Genomic DNA, 24,542 nt, shown 5'->3' on the forward strand with positions numbered 1-24,542 from the left:
AAATATTTTAAACTCCTCATCATTCTCTGACTTCCTGGCTTTCCTAAGATTATTGATGAAGACTTGATGGACTGAAGGACTTCTTTCCTAAACTGTAGATATCTAAGAAACTATCAAAAAACAGGTAGTCTGTCTTCTATTCGTGATTCCACTTGATCTAAATGTTTTGGCTTTATCGTAATTTTACTGCTAGGTGCACACTAGAAACTACTGGCTTTATTGGTTATGTTGCAACACTAAGGAAGGCAGGGACCTAAAATTTGGGTTTTTCTTTTCTGTAAAGTGAAGGCTTCATTCTTTTTATAATTGACAATTTTTGGGGGAAATAGATTTTATCTGCTCCTTAATAAACCTTCCACCTTTTCTTCATTGAACCCAGATAATGAAATTTCTTATCTAGATTTTGTACTTGAAAGTCTAGTCAGGATTATAGATTTACTTTGGATTACTATATCAATCCTAGCAATGTTACTTTCATCATCACTGGAAAATTAGTTATATTGTTCAAAACTCAAATGCTTTCAAGGATTGTAAACTCTGGTACTTACAGTTCCTTTTGCAATTCTTGTTTTAATTTTACAATTTCCTCATTCTTGCTCTTAATTGAATTTTCATTTCTGAAAAACATAAAGTACATTAGCTGTCCTCATGATAGCCCCTGAGAATTCTGAAGCATTGATTTATATTCACGATAACAATCTTGTATCTAGGATACATCTGGCATGCCACAACTTTGAGAGACATCACACTTGCATCATATATCCAATAGGGCAAAAATTTAGTTCTAGTTGAAAAATACAATTATTTGATAGAGAACTGACTTTTAATTATCATAGAAAGTGGTTGTTCTGCCTGCCTTGCCTATGGTATTTGCTGGAAAAGTAAGAATTAATTTCAATGTGCTATACACATACTGTCCCTGGTTACATCACTTAGTGACGAAATCATTGGTGCTTTATTTCTTTAGCTTTTAGCAGTTTCTGTGCCTTTACTTTAAGAAGTTCAGAGGCAAATTTCATAACTCTTTTACGAAAAAAATCATCTTATTTTTGCTTAACATAGAAAGGCTTTTTAAAACAGAGAAAATTTTCATTCTGGGTTGGAATTGCAACTTTAGGAGAATTTGAGTACAGTTCACAGTGTCAGATACCTTAACCAATTTTTAGAGTCATGATTTGCAGGTGACGGTGTTGGACTGGGGTGTATGAAGTTAACAATCACACAACACCAGGTTATAGTCCAACAAGTTTATTTTGGCACTAGCTTTCGGAGTGCTGTTCCTTCATCAGGTGGTTGTTGACCAAAAAACCAAGTGCTTCCAAATAAACCTGTTGGACTATATCCTGGTGTTGTGTGGTTTTTAAATTTTTAGAGAGATGCTGGAGGTTTTTAATTCATGTCCAGTTAAGGATCCTGATGGACTCAATGCTGGATTTCATTAACAGCCTATTCAACACATAAAGGGACAGCTATATATGTGTGCATCTGAGAGAGGGGGACAGATACACACAAAACGGGTGTGGTGGTCGGGGGTGGGGGGGGGGGGGGAATCAGGGACAGAGATTGCATCTCAAAATGGTGATGCCCTCTTAAAGAATACAACATTTTTGGCACAGCTGCCAGAGTGTCAGCCCAATGATTATTTACGTCATAGATGTGTGGGGTGGAGGGGTGCTTTAAAAACTAACTACAGTGCCATCCTTTTGATCTCTGGCTGGGGAAACTGCCTCCAATCGCTGGCCAAGTTCTCAGCACTGCATAAAACCTAAAAGAACTGCAGAAGCTGTAAATCAGAAACAAAGACAGAAGTTGCTGGAAAAGCTCAGCAGGTCTGTCAGCATCTGTCAAGAGAAATCTGAGTTACCGTTTTGGGTCCGGTGACCCTTCCTCAGAACCAGTTTCTCTTCGTAGATGCTGCTAGATCTGCTGAGCTTTTCAAGCAAGTTCTGTCTTTTCTGAGCACTGCTTGCTGATTGAAAAATTACACATCGCAGTTGCAGTTGGGTAGCAATTTTCCATCCAATTGGGCATATTCTGAAGATGGGAACATGCCAACAAACTCACACCTTAACTGTTCTTGGGTAATTGTGGGGCTGCCTCCTGACGTGGTTGAAATTTCTGTCATATGTATAGGACAAAAACAGATGACTGATTATTCACATATTGATAGTTTTTTGCCATCTATAAATATTAGAATGTATTCTAAATTGAAGGATGCACTGATCCTTTTATCATTATTTAAATTCATTTTAAATTACCTGCAATTTTCACCCCATTATTTTTTCAGTTGAAACGGCTTCAGCCTTTATTTGTTGATGGTTATATTTTACAAACATTCGATTAACATCTAGTTGGAAGCATGAATTTCTGGATGGAATCCCACTAGGCTAGTTTTCCTTCCAAGATTTAAGTGAATACTTTATAGGTATAATACTATGCTTTATGTGCTAAGAGGTAGGATATATATTCCTCTCTTAAAACTTTTCTCTATTCAGGGACTCATCGATAGGCTTATTAACCAAACATTTTCTATATTTGAGGCAATCACCTACTTCTGAAGCAAGGTGATGAATTTATTATTCCCTCGGTTGTTACGGAAAATAGTAGGATAGTTGGCATATCATTAATACCTTCTTTGTCTCTGATATTGCAAACAACTGTGGTGTATCTCTTAAATTTAAAACACAACACTTAAACACAACTCATTCTGAAGTTTTCTCCACAGGAGAGCTAACTATGCCACCATCAGCATTCCCCTGCTCCCAACATGCACATGACATTTTGATTTTAACTCCAATATACAGGCTTCGCTGCATGTTTACTTGGTTTGATTGACAATTGAATATACCGCTACTCTACAATCCTCCCTATATAACTTCACTGGATAAAATATGCAGCTCAGTGCGAACATCTTTATTTCACAGATATTGGATCAACACAAGATGGACACTTTTTTGAAGGCAAGCCTGGGATTTAAGGCATGTTTATAGTGTGGTTGAAAGAAAAAAAAGAGAAACATTGATAACATAGTGTAATTTTATCATAGTCAAGTGTCACATGCAGATCTAAAATTCCCTTTAATTTTTATGTGCAGATTATTTAAATATGACAACTTCCAGTAACACACTGTCTGCCTCACACAGACATCTGTAAGTTGCTCTTCTTCAACAAAAATTGGAACCTCAATATTTGTTTCCCTGTTTAAAAGTACTGAACAGCATAATGTTGTTGTACGTAACTCTCAGATGTAGACCAAATTTGCTGAAATAATTTTGAGCTTGGCAATCCCAGAGAAAGTAACCATTTGGCCCCTTGAATCTGTTCCTATATTCAATAAGATCACGGCTGATCTGTTTTTGAACTTTCTCTTGCCTAACGAGAATATTTAATGACTCTGCCTCCAGGGGCACAAAGTTCCAAAGCTTCCTAACCCACTGAGAGAAAAAAATTATTTAAATCCCAAAAGGCAATCCATAACTTTTATACAATGCTCCCTAGTTCTGGACTCACCCACCTGTGGCACCCTTTCCACGAAGTAAAATAATGTGCAAGTCTTAATTATTATCGATTAAATTTCTGGCACTGGAAATTAAGTTTTACAAAAGTGAAATCCACTGCTTCAACTCAAGTATTGTAGATTAAGTTTTTAATTTACTAAAAAAAGTCTTTCTCTAATCTCTCTCTCAATTTAATCTTCCTTTCACTTCCTCTTCATTTTTCTGTATCAGAATTAACATTAAATTGAATATTTTAACAGATGTTTCCTAGTTCTCACTGTGTTAATCACTGATGATTTCTCGTTGGAACATACAGTTAGTTGATTGTTCACAGATGCCCTGTAGGAAGTGTGGAACCTTTTGGATGGTCGAGGAAAAGAAAACTTGCTGTGTCAATGCCCACAGACAGCTTATGACAAAAATAAGCTGAAAAAATGACATTTAGTAAAGTCAGACCCAATGCAAAATCAAAGTATTATTTCACACTGAGGACAGAATATGTAACCTTAAGTGGGGATTGAACTACACTGTATACGTGTGCTCCAATTATCTTGATTTTATATTGCTGCTTTATTTGCAGACCAGATTCAATGTTGATTATTGGTTAATGCAATATGGACAATCAGAAGATATAAAGAGAGAAGCTGCATTCATATAAGGTTTTCTCTGACTTCAGCATGTCACAGAATGCTTCATAACCAATTAAGTTTGAAACCTAGTCAACATTGAGAAATTAGTTGATTTATGTGAAAGCACATCCGTTGTAGCACTTTTTATGGCTAGTTGTGATAATATAGTTTTTAGAAGGGATAAAGGGTTTGTAAAATTTGAAAGAAATCTGAAACTACTTAAAGGAAATGAATAAGTGAGGAGTTTGGACATAAAAGCTGGCATAGAAAATATTGAAGATTTGTTTGGGTGGGTGGGGGGCTGATGTAGAAATAATTGTTACTCAGGAGTAGTGAAGAGACAGAACACAGAAGGGTAATGCATAGTTGAGTGGATGAACAAATTTCACACTGAAACCAATTGGTGACAAAGCCTAGAAACTCAGTCAAAATATCACTCTGAAAGTATTTCAGTATTGGGATGGGAAAAATAATACAAAACGCTAAGCTCACTTAGTATACAGAGATTTACTGTTTGTAAGGTGCACAATGCAAATGAAAATCCATTTTTAATTAACCAACAAAATGCAGAATAAGGGGTGTATTTGCCAACTCTGTTCAGTCAAATGGGAATAGTTTTATATGTCAAGAACGTGGAAGCTCAAACATTTATGTCTGGCTAGATATCTAAGTTGGACAGGTTATGCATTGTTCCCACTACCAACAAGATCAAAACAATACACAATACAGTCTCAAGTACATAGCTCTGTCAGGAAAAAGTCAGCATGAAGTAAAGCAAACTTAGATTATAATAAATCACTAGCAAACTATTTGATGTATAAGTCAGGCGTTAAAGGCAATCATAACCCATCAACTGCTTTATGAATCTGTGCAATGTGTTTCTGTTTGAAAGCCAAGTCGATTAATGACACACGAGAGGACTTTTGATCAATAGTTTGTCTGAAAGGAATGTAACTGCTGCTATTTTTCCATACTTCCCATGTTTTAAAACCTCCATTTTCCTCATGATGGTGAGACACATTTCTGTCGGGCCAAGACATACCAATACAAAGTGCATCCAAGTCGTATTTAAATAAGTCTGAAAAAGGATCTAAACTTAGCCATAATTTTAATATTTATGAGACTGAATAAAGAATGTTCTTTTGTGTAATTATGAATTATGCAAATAAATGCAACTGATTAATGTTTTGCTCAAACTATATGTTCTGGCAGCATGGCATTTTTTAACCTTTCTCTATATGACTTGATATACTGATAATTATTTTCATAATTTCTACAGTAATTGAAGAATTGTATTCAATTTAAAATGCAACGGCACCTTTCAAATTGAGATCTTTTGATTCTAATTTGTTCTTTGACTTTCATTAACTGCATCTGATGAGTTTTCTCTTCCTTGATTATTTTGCAAGATTCCTCCTGGAGTTGAAGATGGATAGCTAGAATTTCTTGCTGGAGGTTCTGGGGGAATGGAGAAAAAAAATGCAGTTTACCTTTTAAATAAACTAATTAAATGCAACTGAAAGGAGAACAGTCATGCAGAAACTAGGGATCAGAAACCTAACAGTTGTGAAACCCTTTCCTGACAAGGAAAAATGAAAATACAACAATTTCTATAATCTGTAGTGAATGGAAATGGTCCTAAACCAATTGACTGGTGGAATTGTTAGACATTAAGTGGATATAAACAATTAAATTTCCCTTTGTTTAACTTCTACTTCTACTTCCTTTAAGGCTGTTGACAAATGCCATGTCTTTGCTGTTGCTAGATTTGAACATGCTAACACATATCTGGCCAGTTTCCCATGCTGTAACCTTGTAAACTTGAGATCACCCAAAATTCTGCTACCTGTATTACAAAACAAACCAAGTCCTGTTCACTTACTATACTTGTGCTTACTGACCCATATTGGGAACTGGATAAATAGTACCTCCATTTTAAAATCTCATTCTTCCTTTCAAACCTCTCTAAAGCCTCATGACTCCATATCTTATTTATTATATCCTACTTAGAACTTCTCTCATCCTTCAAAACTTGCACAAGCCTAGGTCTAAACTGCTCAATCTCTTGTCAGTTTTTGTTTCCTATTTGAGTAAAGATGTAATTGAATCAGAGACAGTTCAGAGAAGGTTTAAGTGATTAATCCCAGAGATGAAAGGTTTGTTTTATGAGGAAAGATTGAGATTGAGTTTAGAAGAGTTAAAGATCTAATTGAGAGATCGAAGGTGCATGACAGGATTGACAAAGTAGACAATAGGGCAGATGTTTCCTTTGTGGGGCAAGCTAGAATGAGAAGTTATAGTTTTAGGTGAAGGGGGTGCCTGATTTAAACATGGATGAGAAGGAATTACTTCTCTCAAAGGATTGTGAATCGGTGGAATTCATTACCCCAGAGTACGCTGAATAGATTTAAGGAAGAGACAGATTTTTAACTAGCAATGAGTGGAAGGGATATAGGGAGCAGGCAGAGTTAAGATCAGCCACAATCATATTAAGTGGTGAAGTAGGCCTGAGGAGCTGAATTGCCTATTCCTGCTCCTGGCTCTTGTACTGTAAAAAGCTAGCCTAATGGGGCCACCTAATCACTGCCAATTGTAAGAAAAGTCTGGTTTACGCTATCCTTTAAGGAAGGAAATCAGCCACCCTTACCCTTCCTGCACGACATGTAAATTCAGACCACAATAATGTGGCTGAATCTTAATTGCCCCATAGGCAATAAGGAATGAACAATTAATGCCCACGTCCCATGGGTAAATTGATGTAAAGACAATAGAAAACAATGCCCTGCAAAGTCCTCAAATTTCAATATCTGGGGCTTGTGCTAAAACATAGACTAGTCAAGCAAAAGCCTGAAACAGCCACAGGTAAGGAAGCACACCATGCAGATAATGTCCGAGAAAACACCACTATACCTGTCTGACCAACAGGAGGGACCCACAAGATGTGGGTGCGCAGTGACAGACAGTTAGGAAGAATTATCCTGAGTCTTCAACATTGATAGTGGACATCAATTCAAACATAAGTAAACAAACATCCTGACACTCACTTGTATTGAGGATAGCAAAGGTAGTGTGTGCTCTGACTGGAGGACTTCGGTATTCATCACCAAGATTGGTTCAAACTGGTCTGTGGCAGGGAGTGAAAGAACCACGAAGAAGGAAAAAAATCTACTTGCTCTTATTTTCACTGTCAGCAGATACACCTATCCAGAGAAGAACTAGTAGGAATGACAATCTCACAATTGTTGTGGAAATAACTTCCAATCTTCTCTTGCCTTCTCTGGCACCATTATGCTAAGTAGTACAGGCCTTTGAACAAATATAGAAACTAAAGAGTGAACATCTATGAGTCATTCAGGCCATCAGTAGTAGCAGAATTGTTTTTAACTACAACCTAACCTTATAATCTGGCACATATCTCACTCTACCATTCCCACCAAGCCAGGAAATGAACCAATCTTAGCTCAATGAAGAGTACAGAAGGGCTTGCTGGAATAGCACCAGGCATATCTAAAAACAAAGCATCAACCTGGTGAAGTGACAACACAGCATTGCATGCTGAAGGTGGAAGCAGCATGCAATAGACATGCTAAGTGATTACATAACTAATGAATCAGTTCTAAGCTCTACAGTCCTATTACATCCAATAATGAAAGGTGGTGGATAATGAAATAAGGAGGTGGAGGTAGGAGTAACAAGGTAAGAGTAACAAGAAGATGGGGTACTAGGCTAATGGTCGGATACTTAGTAGTGTGGATGAGCAGAGGGATCTTGGTGACCATGTGCACAGATCTCTGAAAGTTGCCACCCAGGTAAATAGTGCTGTAAAGAAGGCATAAGCCTCTATCAATATGGCTTTTATTGATAGAGGAATTGAGTTTTGGAGTCCTGAGGTCATGTTGCAGTTGTATATGACTCTCGTGCAGCCGCATCTGGAGTATTGTGTGCAGTTTTGGTCGCCATACTATAGGAAGGATGTGGATGCACTGGAGACAGAGGAGGTTTACCAGTATGTTACCTGGTATGGTAGGAAGATTGTATGAGGAAAGGTTGAGGCACTTGGGGCTGTTTTCATTGGAGAAAAGAAGGTTTAAGGGTGACTTGATAGAGGTGTACAAGATGATTAGGGGTTTAGATAGGGTTGACCATGAGAACCTTTTTCCACGTATGGAGTCAGCTATTATGAGGGGGCATAGCTCTAAATTAAGGGGTGGTAGGTATAGGACAGATGTTAGGGGTAGATTCTTTACTCAGCGAGTCGTGAGTTCATGAAATGCCCTGCCAGTAGCAGTGACGGACTCTCCCTCTTTATGGGCATTTAAACGGGCATTGGATAGGCATATGGAGGATAGTGGGCTAGTGTAGGTTAGGTGGGCTTGGGTCGGTGCAACATCGAGGGCCAAAGGGCCTGTACTGCGCTGTATTTTTCTATGTTCTATGTTCTAGGTTAGAGAAATGCCCTGATCTTCAACAATGAGAGGACACAGAGCATGAGTGCAAAAGACAAAACTGAAGCATTTGCACCCATCTTCATGCAGAAATGTCAATTGAATGATGTTTCTCAACTTCCACCAGAGGCTCCCAGTATCACAAATAATGGTCTTCAATCTGATTCATTCTAAGAGATATCAATAAATGAGCAAGACACTGGATACTGCAAAGACTACAGACCCTAACAATATTCTTAGCAACAGTACTGACAAACTTGCACTCAAGAACTTGCCAGACACCTAGCCAACCTGTTCTGATACAGCTAAGACAGTGGTATCTACTAACAATGTGGAAAGTTGCCCTGCTATATTTGTGCACAAGAAGCAGCACAAATCCAATATAGCCAAGTGTTACCCTATCAGACCAATGTCAATCAACAGCAACGAGAGAGAAGGATTTATTGACAGTGCTTTCAAGTGGCACTTGTAAAGAAATAACCTGCACACTGATACTCAGTTACAGTTCACAAGGTCCACCCAGCTCTTGACCTCATTACATTCCTTGACCTCATGAATAAAAGAGCTGAACCTCAGAGTTGATGTGAAAGTGACTGCCCTTGACATCAAGGCATCATTCAACCAAGAGTAACATTGGACAGCCAAGAAAAATTAGAATTATTGGGTGTGAAATAGAAAATTCTCCACTAATTGGAGTCAGGCCTGGCACAAACGAAGTCGATCATCACAGTCCCAGGACATCTCTATGTGAGTTCCTTTAGATTGTGTCCGAAGCTGAACAATTTTCAACTTCTTTCATTGTAAAGTCAGAAATGGAGATGTTTGCTGATGATTCCACAATTCTAGCACCATTCAAGACCCTCCAGATAATGAAGCAGTCCACATTAAATAAGCAACACCTAGGACTGAACTGATAAGTAGCAAGTAACTCCAAGTGCCAGAAAATGATCACCTCCAACAGGACATAATCTAATCTGATATTCAATGACATTACCATTGCTAAATTCCCTACTAACAACATTCTATGCAATACCATAGATTAGAAATTGAATTGGACTAGCCAAATGTGAATATGCTACACGAGCAGGTCAGAAGCTAGAAATGTGTTGTAATTGACTTTCTGACTCCCTAGTGCCTCTCTATGATCGACAAGGCACAAGTCAGGAGAGTAATGGAATAATCTTCACTGGCCTGGATGTGTAGCTCCAACAACACTCAAATACTTGACAGCATCCAAGTCAAAACAGTTTACTTGACAGTCACCCCATCCACCACCTTCAATATTCACTCCCTTTGCTATTAATGCAAAGTGGCAGCAGTGGATACCACTGCACTGCAGTAACAGATCAATGCTCCTTCGACAGCACGTTCCAAATCCTAGTAGCACAGGACAGAAGATGTACAACAACACCATCGCCTGCAAGTTCCCCTCCGAGTGACTTGGAACAATATCACAGTTTCTTCAGTGTTTCTGGATCTCTCTTCTTAGCATTACTGTGGATGACCACAAGAACTGCAACAGTTTGACTTGGCAAATCATGACCACATTCTTCAAGACAATTAGTGATGAGCGATAAATGCAGCCCGAGTCAGGGAGGGCTCACATACCATGAACAAATTTAAAAAGTCCTTTTCTCTTGTACAGTAATTTGCATATTGGCACCATGTTTGACAAAGTCACCAAGATATTACATTGCATATGTTTCAAGAGGCATGTACACTCATCGTCTCCTATGCCAGAATCGAAGGCAAATCTGTTTGTGCATTCATCTGCTTAGAGTTGCATTGTGTGTTTAAAACATGAATGTCAAAAACATCTTTGTGAGGGTCTTAAAAAATTTAAAAGGATAATTTTTCATGACCCCAAAGTTGGAATGGCATCAAATAGTTAAAATTTCTCAACGCTGTAGAAACAAGATATTCTGAAACAATCATTTTGGGGCGGCACGGTGGCACAGTGGTTAGCACTGCTGCCTCACAGCGCCTGTAGACCTGGGTTCAATTCCCGACTCAGGCGACTGACTGTGTGGAGTTTGCACGTTCTCCCCGTGTCTGCGTGGGTTTCCTCCGGGTGCTCCGGTTTCCTCCCACAGTCCAAAGATGTGCGGGTTAGGTGAATTGGCCAAGCTAAATTGCCCGTAGTGTTAGGTAAGGGGTAAATGTAGGGGTATGGGTGGGTTGCGCTTCGGCGGGTCGGTGTGGACTTGTTGGGCCGAAGGGCCTGTTTCCACACTGTAAGTCTAATCTAAAAAAAGATACAAAAATGTATATGTGTTGGTGAAATGATCTGTAGGGCTGACAAAAAGCACTACAACAGTAGGTGGGAAATGATTTTTCTCTGTGGGACTAAATGTCGAGATCCTGACTGCATGCCAGGTTGCTCCCCACAGAAGAGGGAAGAAAAAAAAACTCTTCCTTAATTTTCTCTTTAAGGTGATTACCTCAGGGAGACATTGTAGTGATCAGGGATCATAGTAAATGCTAGGTGTATAGCTCCACGAGCTCTGCAAGCTAAGGTGATGATTAGATAAAAAAGATATCAAATTTAGTCCTATAGCACATCACTTATCTGACCAACCATATTGCTTAATTTTTAACTTCTAATATTTAACAATAACTGAAATTAGATTCTGCTAATCCTGTGCAAGACAGTGCATAAAATTATTGTAATAAAAATAATTGAAAAAGGGACTGTGAAGCAATTAAAACATACGGTTTAAAATGTTTTCATTATATTTAATTATAGAAAGCTGAAAATTAGCTTTAAAGCATCACTTTGCATGGATATAAAATTCAGATAACTGTCTATGCCATAAAATCCATACATTCCATATGGCACTCACTTGAAGTAAATTGTTGGCTAGGTTAATGGGCTTAATGGATGCATAAAACAGCAAAACAAAATTAAATATTGATACTGAGCATCACTTTGCAGTCTTTGTTAATTTTGCTACATAGATGGCGGATGTGTTTTCATTAACAACTCCATCAAAGCTATTTTGAAAAAGTGCTTTCACTGGCTCATTACAATTATTACAAGAGGAAATTGTTGCTGCTTGAGGTCATGTTTCAGATTTCCAATGCTTATTAAAATATGTTTCCTCTGCTAAAAGCATATTTCTACACAGAAGAGTTTAAAACTTTGAACTGTTAAGATCAGGGACAATCTGTGCGCCTCAGGCGTAATTTTTGGAGCATACCCAGCTGACCCTCAAGGAGGCGGCATTGGAAGGTCTACCTGCCTCTGCACCAACTGAGGTTTGTGACAGTCCATTGTTGACAATAGACCAAATGTCAATTCATATTTCAGTGTAGCTGCTAGGAATAGTGAAAGAGTAAGTCAGAAGAGTGATGAAATACTCCGCACTTGCATAAATGAATGCGGCTCCAACAACACTCAAGAAGTTTGTCGCCATCCAGAACAAAGCAACATGCCTGATTGGCACCATAATCCACAAACAACACTCAGCAGCAGTAGTGCGTACCGGCAACACGATGCACTGCAGAAATTTACCAAACATCCTCAGACAGCACCTTCCAAATTCACGACCATTTCCACCTCGAAGGATAAGGGCAGTGGATTAGGGAACACCACCAGCTGCAAGTTTCCCTCCAAGCTACTCACCATCCTTCCTTGGAAATGTATTGCTGTTTCTTCATGTTGCTGGGTTAAAATCTTGGAATTCCCTCTCTATTGGTACCTATTACACACAGACTGTGGTGGTTCAAGAAGGCAGCTTACCACCAACTCCTCAAGGGCAACTGGGATAGGCAATAAATACTGGCCTAAGGTGCAACTGACAAATTAATTCAAAAATCTCGCAAGCAATGTTTGCATTGTGTAGCTGAGCTTGGTTGGAGCTTGTAGAAATGTAGGTGGTACTACCATGATGAAGCTAGTTGTTTGTGAAAAGCTGAAATTGTTCCTGTGAGCATGTGCTCAAGTCCAGTTCCAGACTTTACAGGAGCACACATCCAGGAAAGGAGGGTGAACTACCAGAGTATGAGAAGCCACTGAGGTAGTCCCTAACCAACTGGGCTTAAGAGAGTTCTGTGAGCGTGAGGGAACCTCATGTAGGATTTTAATGAGATTTGATGATTCAGTGACATTAATACCTCGGAGTAGCTGAGAAATCTGCAGTATTTGTCCTATTGGGTGTTCAACTGTATTTATCACAGGTTAATTCCAAATGAATATTGGAATACAAGTTGCGTATATTTTGAACACTGCATTACCACCCTAATTTTGCATTGTAAAGTTTAATGCTATTTGTTAGAAGCTATGGAATCTTGCGGCCTTATTGTCTTCTTAAGCAACTATGATCCCACCCCTTGTCAATTTTATGTGAAGGCCCCTAGTCAGATTGTAATTTTAATTTGGTGACCAAGTCCTGAATCAAACAGCGTGCAAAGCAAATTGGTATTGGAATTTTTCTACATTAAACAATGATTGCACTCCTAAAGAAAGTATTAGCTGTAAAATGCTTTGGAACATCTTTGGGGTATGCAAGTTGATCCATAAATGCACTCATTTTCTCCTTACATTATAAAAAGAACAAGGGTCATAGAAATAAATTGCTTCAGAATGTACTTAGGATAAGGCATATTAATGTAAAAATAGGTGGATTTCTTAAGCAGGGTAGGTTTCCTGCTGCTAATACCGGTTATGTTTATGATACTGATAGCAGATATTTTAAATAAACAGTATTCAAGTTATAAGACTACCAAGGCTGGGATTTAAACTCAAGTTTCCTGAATTATTAGCTATGTGACATAATCATGACTCAATCACTTTGATGAGTTAATAGCTTGCTTGCCAACAACAGCAGGAAGCTTTCAGTCCATCCTAACTAGCAGATCTTATTTAATTATTGATGGTCTACTTCTCTTGTGCAATGTTTGGGAAAAATGTGACTGAAACTATAATTCCAAAAACTTGATGTTTTGTGACAGATCAGACTGGAATGTAAAATTGAAAAGGAATGTAACTTTCTCAGTTGCTAAGAAAATGAACACTGAAACCAAGATTGCAAAGCAAAATTTCTGGGGAGATTGAAATTAGTTACAACTTTAAAAAGAGACACCAAGAACCAAATCCAGGCAATTATGTGCAGTAAGTAACACAAACTAGATCTAGAAGCTAAGAATAAGCAAATATACAAGTGCTCTAGTCATTCCTGTTGCTTTAAAATAACATTGGTAGATTTAGATCACCTAGGTCATTGTAAGCAGTATGCTGGATGTTCTACAGACTTGCACTGTTTTAGTAAAGATTATATTTCTGGAATTCAGGTTACATATGAATTGGTGATGGTTGGGGAAAGATTAAATCTTCAAATAAAAATTGAAATTCTTGTGAGTGAGACAGTTTTGATAGAATCTGAGATTGAGATCAAGGACATATATACTGAATGGACTGCTGAGCCAATTCTCAGGATTAGTTTTAATTGCATCTGCTATTAAATGAGTTATATACAGTTTACGTTCAATTTCAATTTGCCTGTTCACTCATACTTAGCTTGTGATTTTGAGTTAGAATATAGGAAGTTAAGCAAAATAATAATTAACATTTGCTTAGTTTGACTCTTAGAAAATAAAAAAAATCTTTGTTTTAAACTGTGGAATCCCATGGCTTCCTTTTTTTTAAGCAAACAACTGCACTTTTTGATATTCTCTGTCAAAAATACGAAGTCTTTTGTCTCAACTAAGACCATTATAAAATGATGCAAAGTGGTTTTAATTCACGCTTGGGATGTAGGTATCAGAGGCTGGGGCAGTATTCACTATCCCAAGTTTCCCGTGAGAGAGTGATGGTAAGCTTCAATTATGAACTGCTAAAGCCCAAATGATGTAGTTACAATCCACAATTTCATTGGGAAGGGAGCCGCTGGATTCAGTCACTCTGAAGGAATTACGAAATAGTTTCAAGTCATGATGCTGTGTGGCTTACAGTCATAGAAATATACAGCGCGGAAACAGACCTTCGGTCTAATTTGTCCATGCCGAACAGATATTCTAAATTAATCTAGTCCCATTTGCCAGCACTTGGCCCATATCCCTCTCAACCCTTCCTATTCATATACCCATTCAGGTGCCTTTCAAATGCTGTAATTGTACCAGCCTCCACCACTTCCTCTGGCAGCTCATTCCATACATGCACCACCCTCTGCATGAAAAAGTTGCCCCTTAGGTTCCTTTTAAATCTTTCCCCTCTGACCTTAAATCTGTGCCCTCTAGTTCTGGACTCCCCCACCCCAGGGAAAAGCTTGGCTATTTACCCTATTCATCTCCCTCATGATTTTATAAACCTCTATAAAGTCAACCCTCAGCATCTAAAGCTCCAGGTAAAACAGCCCCAACCGATTCAGCCTCTCACTATAGCTCAAACCCTCCAACCCTGGCAACATCCTTTCAATAGGAGGAAGATCAGAGTTGCACACAATTGGACAGGAACTTTCAGATGGTGATGTTTCTCTGGATCTACTTCCCTTGGTCTTCAAGGTGTTTGTAGTTTTGCGTTTAAAGAGTGGCCTCTAAAGACCATTGGTGAGTTGCTGTAGTACATCCTGTATACAGTACTTATTGCTGCTATCAAGCATTGATGATGAAGACACTGAATGTTGAAAGTGTTGCATGGAATGCTGATGAAGTGGACTACATTGTTCTGAAAGTCTTTTGATTTTCTTGAATGGCAGTGGAGACATACACATTCACGTAAGTGGACAAACGTCTGTCTCGTCCCTGACCTGACCTGCGCCTTGTTGATGGTAGACAGATTTTGGGGAGTCAAGAGATGACTTACTTACCACATAATTTCCAGTCTCTGATCTGCTGTTTTGGTCAAAGTATTTAGAAGGCTGTACAGTTCAGTTTCTGCACAATGGTAGTCACCAAGATGTTGACTGCAAGGTATTCAGCGATGGAAATGCAGTTGAATGTCAATGACTCTGTCTTATTGGAGGTGATTATTACTCAAAATTTTTGTGACACAAATATAAGCTAACAATTACTATGAAATGCTTTCTTTTTACTCATTAATGGAATGTGGCTGGGTCAGCATTTATTGTCTATCCCTAACTGCTAGACAGATTAGTGAGTCAGATGGGTTTACAACAAACAAAAATGATTACATGGTCTCCGTTAGACGAACTTTTGATTTCAGATTCTATTGAATTTAAACTTCACCACCTACAACGTGGGATTTGGATCCATGTGCCCAGAACATTAGCCTGGGGTTCTGGGTTACCTAAAGATGGATTGGCATTTAAATCACACCTTTTTTTGCACTTACACATGGTCATTGTTTAATAATATTGGCCAGGACAGGAATTCATACACCCTGCTTTTAATTACAAGCATAATAGTTGGTGTATCAGAAAACCTTTGCGTACATTGGCATTTAGGGGAAACAGGACAAGCATTTGAGAAGATAGTTACTATAACAGATTAAATGAGAAAAATGGGAGAAGATTCAAGTGGAGCCTAAACACCAGGATAAACTGGTTGGATCAAATGTCTTGCATTCTAAATAAGCCAAAATCGGTAAAATGTAAGGCCAGTGTCTTACGCCTTTCATAAAGCAACAGTACTGTAGCTTGCCTTTGTAAATTCATATTTGATTAATGATCAACATTAGGTGTGTACCTCACACAACTTCTCCTTTTCATGGATTTTCTGTTTCCATGCTTTAATTTCAAGATGGCTTTCATTTTCTATTTGTTTGCAGCTGTCACGTAGGTCTTCAATGGTATGTGTTAATCTATTCCTTTCTTCCTCTATCCTCTTGAAAGACTCCTGTTAAAGAGAAGGAAAGGATTTAGTCCAATCAAAGGATAATTGATTACATTTAAAAATAACTATTTTGCAATTTTGAGAACTATCAATGAAATATGCTGTCTAAGTTCTGTACAGATCAAGAACTTATATTTTCTATCACACTTTGCATTACACTACAAGTTGAGAATATGTTCAAACTAAGTTACAAATTGTTGGATATATGTGCACTACAGCCGAAGTGTTTTCCACTTCTCACTTGACCAACCCTTCATAGCCTCTTTCTGTGGATGGCAAAACATGGGCTCTTTTGCTTTGCACTCAACCCCACCATGAACTGAGTTAAAATTGTTCAACTCAGTTTATGGTGGATCCACAGACGGGGAGACTGTGCACATTCTGAGTTGAATTCACACTCATTCTGCGGTGATGAAAGTATGAAAAGGGGGTAACTATACAACGAAAATAGATTTTTAAAAACAAATTGCATTCAAACTACCTTGAAATCAATATCGTCAGTGTTGACACAAACATCAACCATTCCATTCAAAATCTAAAAATGAAAAGCAACAAGTGATGGATCAGCAAATACGTTTCAAACATTTCTCCATTAGTACAAAAGTTGACACAATTTACTATATTAACCCATGCCATAGTTTCTTCAGCTAGTGATTCATTTGAACAATGGAATAAAATTGCGTTACGTAGCATCTAATCACTTTTAGAAATATCAAAGAACATTTCATATAAATGATTTATATTGTGTAGTTAGTATTGCTATGTGGAATACCAGAACTGTTTGTTCCTTGGCATGTCTCAAGAGTCTTAGCATACGAGTGAACCACTGAACAGATAGACCTAGGACACAATTTAATGTCTCACTCAAAAAATTGCACCTTTAATAATGCAACATCCTCTCAGTACTTGACTGAAATTCAGCATAAATGATGAGCTGAAGTTCTGGACTAAAAATTAGATTCATAACCTTCTGATTTGAAGACAATGCACAATTATGTAAACTGAACTGACAAAACTAAGAGGATATAAAGAGTAAGTGCATCATTTTAGGTTCAGGTCAGGTCCAGTTTATATGAATAACATGTAAATGAGCAATCTCAATTAGCTGCACTGAAAACTTTCCCTGCAGATGAGGTACTCAGCAGAAATGATATTTATCTGATCCAATTAAGTGATCTGGGTTGCAAAAACAAATAAGTAGAAAACAAATCTGTCAAAGCTCACTGGCATGATAATTAAAATGTTCCCTTCATTACAGCTTAAAATACTGGCTGATGTGATCAGTGCCAGCACCTCTGGCTCAGAATTACTTGGGTGCCACCTAAAAGCAAGGGTTTTATCTCCAAGGGAGAAAACACTCAAATGCGCAACCTCACCATACAAATGATTCCTGTTGGTCATCAGGGAAACCAATGTCACTGGACTAGTAATTCAGAGACGCAGGTAATATTCTGGGGACGCAGGTTTGCATCGCACCATGACAGATGGTGGAATTCAGACTCAATTAATTCAACCATTGTTAGGGGAAAAACCCATTTAGTTCATGAATGTACCTTAGGGAAGGTAACTATCACTCTTACCCAGTCTAGCCTACAAGACTCCAGTTCTGAAGAAATGGACTTAAAATGCCAGACCTGCTTAGTTTCTCCAGTGGTTGTTTGTGTTATTAAAGTTTAAAAAAATTTGGCAAATGGACTTCATTTAAAAAAATGGATATTTGGGATAAGTGCATTGCTGCCCATCCCTAAATCGCTGGAAAAGATGATAATGAACTGCCTTCTGGAACTGCTGCAGTCTATGTGTTGTAGGCGCACCTCTAGTGGTGTTTGGGAGTGAGTTTAAGGAATTTGACACAGCAACAGTGAAGGAATGCCAATATTGTTCCACATCAGGATGTCTGGCTTGGAGAGAAACATGTAGCTTGATGGATGAGGTGGTAAGAGGTTGTGGGTTCTGAAGGTGTGGCATAAGGATTCTGTGGAGTTATTGTAGTATATTTTGAAGATTAGGCTTGTCCAGCAGCTGGCATTTGGTGAGAATGTGGCCTGCTGAGGGACCCTATTTGGCCCTCAAAGCTGTTGTTTCAAATACAGTGTAAGTGCAAGAAGCTGCTCATCCAATCAGAGGCCGTTTCCCTCCATGATTGGATGGGGATTGGGCTGGAGGCAGGGATGGGAGTCAGACCCAGCCTAATTTTTATTTCCTGAAAATATTTACCATTGAACAGCTTCTCACGACCCTGACTGGTTGGCATTAGTCAGGACTCTTTTCTTGGCTAAGCATGGCTACATTCAGATTGAATATCAGGCTCTGGTGCACATAATGTTTGAATATTCCTGTATATAAGATTCAATTCGAAAAAGAAATTGCCTTTTACTGAATTGCATTTAAATCTCTCTGGAACAAAGTGGTCACATTACTTACAATGTGAAAGGTTTGTCTTTTTTCAAAAATGTTCATGGAATGTGTGAGCCACTGGTTAGGCCAGCATTTATTACTTTTGAGAAGGTGGTGTTGTCCTTAGTGTTTAGATATCCCACAGTGCTGTCAGGAAGGAAATTCCAGGACTTTGGCATATTGACAGTAAAGGAACACTGATACAGTTCCAAATCAGGATAGTGTGTGACTTGGAGAGTAACTTGAATGTAGTGGTGGCTATAAACATATGTGGATAGCTTCAGATACATATGAATCTACAAGGGTTTACACATCAATTGCAGGTGGAAGTGGCCTTTGCCAGAAATAAGGTATCCACATAACCCTTCTTGCAGTTAAATCATTGAAATTTAAAATGAGAGTATACTATAGTGGGTCTTGATGAAGAAATGATGTTTCATAATATATGATTTACCTTCACCTGACTTCTTTCTTTTTCAGGTTCATCTTCACTTCTACTGTTGAAGTCACAGGATTCAGCTGGATAATAAAATGGAAAACCAAGATGAAAATTGTACTCCAACGTGTAAGATACCATATTCAAATGTCTGGCACTAGATTTAAAATATATTTAGATCCCACGCTCAATTCATTCCTCTCAGAAGCAGGTAGAATGAAAGACTTAAAACATTTCTGGAGGAGTTATATCAATCTTGAAATATTAACTGTTTCTCTCTCCATAGAAGCTTCTGAGTTTCTTCAGCATTTTCTGTGCTTATTTCAGATTTCCAGCATTGCTTTTATTAGGTTGAAAACTCATCAAACTCAAACTGCTTCTCTCTGCACTACCTTTCCTTCCTTCGCATTTCCTAAAAAAAGTTTTATTTACTTTCAAAATTTGAGTCAAACATTTAGGGTATCAAGCTTTTTAATCAACAAATCAGAGTTGAGATGGGAATTAGGAATTTTAATTTTCTTTTGAAAACCTTAATTAAAAAAAAGTATGATTTTTAACCCATTGTCAGTTTAATGATTTTTCTGAATTTGATGGAGAGCAAAAGCAAAAGACATAGAAGGTAAGTAACGGTCAACGATGTTTTGGTCCATTGAGTCTGCTTCACCAATTAATAAAACCATGCTGATCTGATTTTGGCATTAACTCCACTCTCCCATCTGCACCTTACCATAACTCTGGACTCCCTCGTAGATCAAAAATTTAGCTCTACCTTGAATATTAATATTCTTAACTTATTCTTTCGTGGGATGCAGACATCACTAACAGAGTCAGCATTTGTTACCCATCCATAATTTCACTTCAAATAAGTAGCTTGCTGGTGCAATTTCAGGGCACCGTTAAGATTCAGGGTATGCGGTCACATGTAAAACTACATGAGGGTTACAAATTAGATAATTGATGATAACTTTGTAGTTACCACTACAAAGAATAATTTACTATTTCAGAATTATTAATTGAACTCAAATTCCACCAGCTGCTGGTAGGATTTGAATTTGTGTCCTCAAAGCTGCACCTCTGCATTACTAGTCCAATGACATTACCACTGGCTTTCAGGGGATGAGAATTCCATAGACTATATTAAATGGGACAGCCTATTTTTAAACAGTGCCTCCTATACCTAGATTCCCTCTTGGCATCTGCTCTGTCAAAACTACCCTTCTATATGTTTTGATATGATCAGCTATCTGCTGCTAAAATTCAATGAGCAGGAATCCAACCTACTCAATCTTTCCTCTTAAGGTAATCTCTTGATTCTAGGAAGCAATCTGGTGAACCTTTTCTAAACTGGTTCCAATGCATGTATGAAAGACAAAACACTGGACTGAAATTATGATCAGTACAACTGACTGAATGATACTAACGTATGTTTGAAAAAGTGTGTTTTACATGCTCAGGTTCCATAAATCAAGTCCAGTTCGCAATTGTGAGTTAAAATATCGAGTCCCAGGCTAGCTTTTGGTTACAGACTAAGGATTCAAGTAAAAATTTAATGAAGGCATTAAAAGACAAATAATAATACCACTGTTCTATTTCATCGTGTTGAAGGATTGATCAAGTGTACAAATGTAAAAAACTAACTTCACCATCCACTGAATCATAGATAATAAGGATCCCTTCCTGTGGCAGCACAATACAAATGGGAAGAAAAAAAGAAACGAGGAAGAGAAATATAGAAACATCACTTGAACAAAGCAACTATCTTTTTACTATGGCATAGACTGTGAGAAAACAAAAATGGAACTGTCTGGCAGAACCCTTAAGACTTAATTAAATGGTCTGGATAAATCATAAGCCTGAAAATTAGAAATTTCAGATGTTTAAAAATGCAGTTATTCACCCAGGGTCAATTAGTGGTGCAACTTTATCCACTGGTCCTTTATGTGTTTTGTAGCTTAGAGATGCGCACATGAACAACATCTCATTTCAGCATGCAGTATAAATGGATTTAGATTAGTAAAAAATTGTAATAAAAAAATTAGCGAATTGTAATAGGAATTTGAGTTCAACCCTAAGGTCAAGAACTAAACAGAGTGGCATTGTTCTTCCAACTAAACACTAGTTGGTTACAAGAAATTTACTTTATTGTAAGCATTCTTGGCCAGACTTTACAATATTGCCCTTTAACATTTAGGATTATTTTGGGTCAGGCAAGTCGCTGAAAAATGTGAGCTGATACCAATGCAGTGATGGAAATAAGACATCTTGACTCTAAGTGAACAGGGCAAAACAAACTGTATACCTCATCCACCAATCAGATTGAAGGATTGTGAAATTAACGGGTGCTTAGCAGTGATTAGTATTAATATAGTGATCTTGGGGAGCTAGACTAGAATGCATAAGCCAATTTTCTGTGATGAGTTAAGTTTATGTCTACAGCACATATATATCAATTTGAATCCAATACGTAGATTTGAACAGCGATGCAACTAGCAAGATGTAATTTAAAGAAGGCTACCCAGGAGTCATTTATTTGGTTGAGAACCCTTGGATTTTTTAGCTTAATGGCTTACATGGCCAGTAGCCGCCATGGCCAGTAGCCGCCATAGTAGCAAGTGCCATTAACCTTTCATTACGTTAACAGGAAAATTTATGCCTTTGGGTGATATCACATAACAACTAGTAGAAGTTAGACAGTTATCAAATTTGCTGTGAATTATGTCTGTGTAAATTTTGCTTTATGTTTTATGCTCTTGAAATCAAGTTAATGAGCAAAATATTGGAAAATATCTGAAAACGGAAATATGTTCTGAGTGATCTGTGGGAACATGATGGTGAGACCGTGCAAATATGAGGTGAGTTCACTTGGAAATGCACAGAGTAAGCAGACATTAGAACCTATAATAATAAAAAATTGATGCTTGGAATGAGTTAACCTATTCTTGTGATGGCAAACTTTCAGGTGTGATGCTCAAGGGAAAACAGGAGGCAGTTGCATTGGGTAGCTTACAACACATTCCCCCTTGCCAGGATGGACAGGGGTTGAATTGGCCAGGTAGTTTTGTTGAACTTGATCTAAATTTAAAGATCTGCTGGCATTTTGCCACCTGTGAATCAATTCTCCTCAGTGGGTAGAGGTCACAGTTTTGTGGCACATAAGAAATAGAACTAAGAGGACATTATTCATTCTTTAGATCCCACCCCATCATGCCTGGTCTTCTACTTCAACATCATTTTCCTGAACTACCTGGGTTTGCATAATGGATTAACATGTAGAAATCTATGAATCTCAGTTTTGAATATACTCAAAACCAGAGTCTCATGTGCAGAGAATTCCGTAACCCAAATAAAAAGGGTATTAGCTGGAAAAGTCACATCTCCAGCCCAAACAATGATCCAGTGAAGTTTTCCATGCATTTCAAGGGGCTAACTGCTATACCCCTAATCATTTCAACTTCAGATATACTACTCTGTCAATGCCTCCTGTTGAGGCACACCTACAGTCTGAGAACTACCTAGCAATGCCCACACCTCTCGTGTTGGGGCTACCAATGTTTATAGAAACCTACAGAGCAGGAAGAATCCGCACCGACTCTCTGAAGAGCTCCCCACCCAGTTCCAGCCCTCGACACTGTGCCTGTAACTCCGCATTTACCATGGCTAATCCACATAGCCTGAACATCCTTGGGCACTGTGGAGCAATTTAGCATGGCCGATGCATCTAACCTGCAAGCAGAACACCCAACAGAAACTCACGTAGACAAAATGAGAATGTGCAAATTCCACATAGACAGTCACCGAAGGTTGGAATTGAACCTGGGTCTCTGATGCTGTGAGGTAGCAGTACTAATCACTGTGCCATTATGTCACTTATTCCAGAGCTTCTGAACTGCTGATTGGGCTGGCAGCATTTAGGACCCACTCTGCTTCCTATACAGGAGGTTAGATGTGGAGATGACTAATTAAGAGACTGTGTTCCAGAAAATTGCAATAAGTTGCCAGTAAGTGCACATGGCCACCATTTTGTCTGCACATCAGGGTCTGAAGCCCATTAGGAAAGCCACAAAGTACAAAAAAAAGCCATATAAAGACGAAATACACACAAATTTGTTCACAATCACAAATTTCTTCAAATAATTTTATCCCCATTTCTGTAACACTTAATCATAGTCAAACATATTCACATCTGGGTGGATTAGTTTTGTGAAACCAAATCTGGCCTTTCTTGTCAGATGACTAACAGTCCTGGTCTAACAATCCCAACTCTCACCTTTTCTAGCAACTGCAAAGAACCTTAGGAAAGTATGTTGAAATGAACGTCTCCAAGCGAGGTACAAATGGTTGAACATTTAAACATTTTGAACAATTATTCTTCACCATTAGTGAACTTCTTCACCACCTGCACTCCACTTCCTTTCTTATACACCCAAAAGCATCTTAAAGAATGATGCAATTCATTTAATTCTCTCTCTTTCCATGAACACACCAATGTTTTCCAATTTCTCAACTGACTGATAGTCAAACAAATCATAGTTTGATTTTCAGAAACCTTTCCAACATTTAATAACAAGTCAGATTGGTGGATGAAAGAAGTGCGAAGCAAGAAAGGCACATGGAATTAGGAAAGCAGGTACTGCTTTTAGGGAGGCTAGATACCAACACTGACTGGTTGGTCTAAATAGCCTGGTTTTTGTTGTAATCTTTATGTAAAGCTCTGCCATCCCATCTGTAACTGACCCCAGAATTCATTTCAAAAATCAAAAGCATTTATTTCTTCAAAACTTAAAGCGATAGACACTCAGATTCACCTCCAAATAATATTGCAAGTGTAAGAATAAAACAGGAGGTTCACCATTATGTATATTGCATGTGCATATGTATCAACATTTTTTATTCTTTGCTTTATTTTATTGCTCCATTTCCTTTTGCGAATATTCTCAGTTACAGCAGTCATATTTCCAGATAACATTGCCTGATTTAGTGTCCAAGGTACATAAATTTAGAACAATATAAGGAAGCCTCACTGCAAGTCAATTTTTGTTGATTTTTAGCTGTATTGCTTTAATTATCAGTTGCAGTGACATTGATGGCTGACGAAAGATATCAAAACTCTGGTAATGTCGCCAGATAGAGTCTTTTTGCAGTGTACCGAGGTTGCAATGGAATATGAGTAGACTTCTAGGCAGCTTTCACTGTTGCTCTAACTGAGGCTCGAGGTGTGCACTGTGTCTGTCGTTAGTGTCACTACCCTCCTCACCCCAACGTGAGTTCAAATATTTTCCCCATGCACCAATATGGTCAATTAGATATTTTATCTATATTAGGTTTAATTTTTTTTAAAAAATCCATC

General features: G+C 38.1%; 1 protein-coding gene across 1 annotated transcript in view; it reads right to left on the minus strand.

The window, feature by feature from the left end:
* Nucleotides 1–24,542, minus strand: part of LOC132820811 (E3 ubiquitin-protein ligase DZIP3-like) — a 131,168-nt gene that overhangs the window by 30,797 nt on the left and 75,829 nt on the right. The window contains exons 13-17 of the mRNA XM_060833126.1: nucleotides 19,214–19,278; nucleotides 16,844–16,897; nucleotides 16,216–16,365; nucleotides 5,445–5,584; nucleotides 549–617 (exon numbers count right to left, since the gene is read on the minus strand). Of these exons, the coding sequence (XP_060689109.1) occupies nucleotides 549–617; nucleotides 5,445–5,584; nucleotides 16,216–16,365; nucleotides 16,844–16,897; nucleotides 19,214–19,278 (478 nt within the window). The remainder of the gene's footprint in view (nucleotides 1–548; nucleotides 618–5,444; nucleotides 5,585–16,215; nucleotides 16,366–16,843; nucleotides 16,898–19,213; nucleotides 19,279–24,542) is intronic.

The sequence above is a fragment of the Hemiscyllium ocellatum genome, chromosome 12 (genome assembly GCF_020745735.1).
Source record: "Hemiscyllium ocellatum isolate sHemOce1 chromosome 12, sHemOce1.pat.X.cur, whole genome shotgun sequence".
NCBI classification, from domain to species: domain Eukaryota; kingdom Metazoa; phylum Chordata; class Chondrichthyes; order Orectolobiformes; family Hemiscylliidae; genus Hemiscyllium; species Hemiscyllium ocellatum.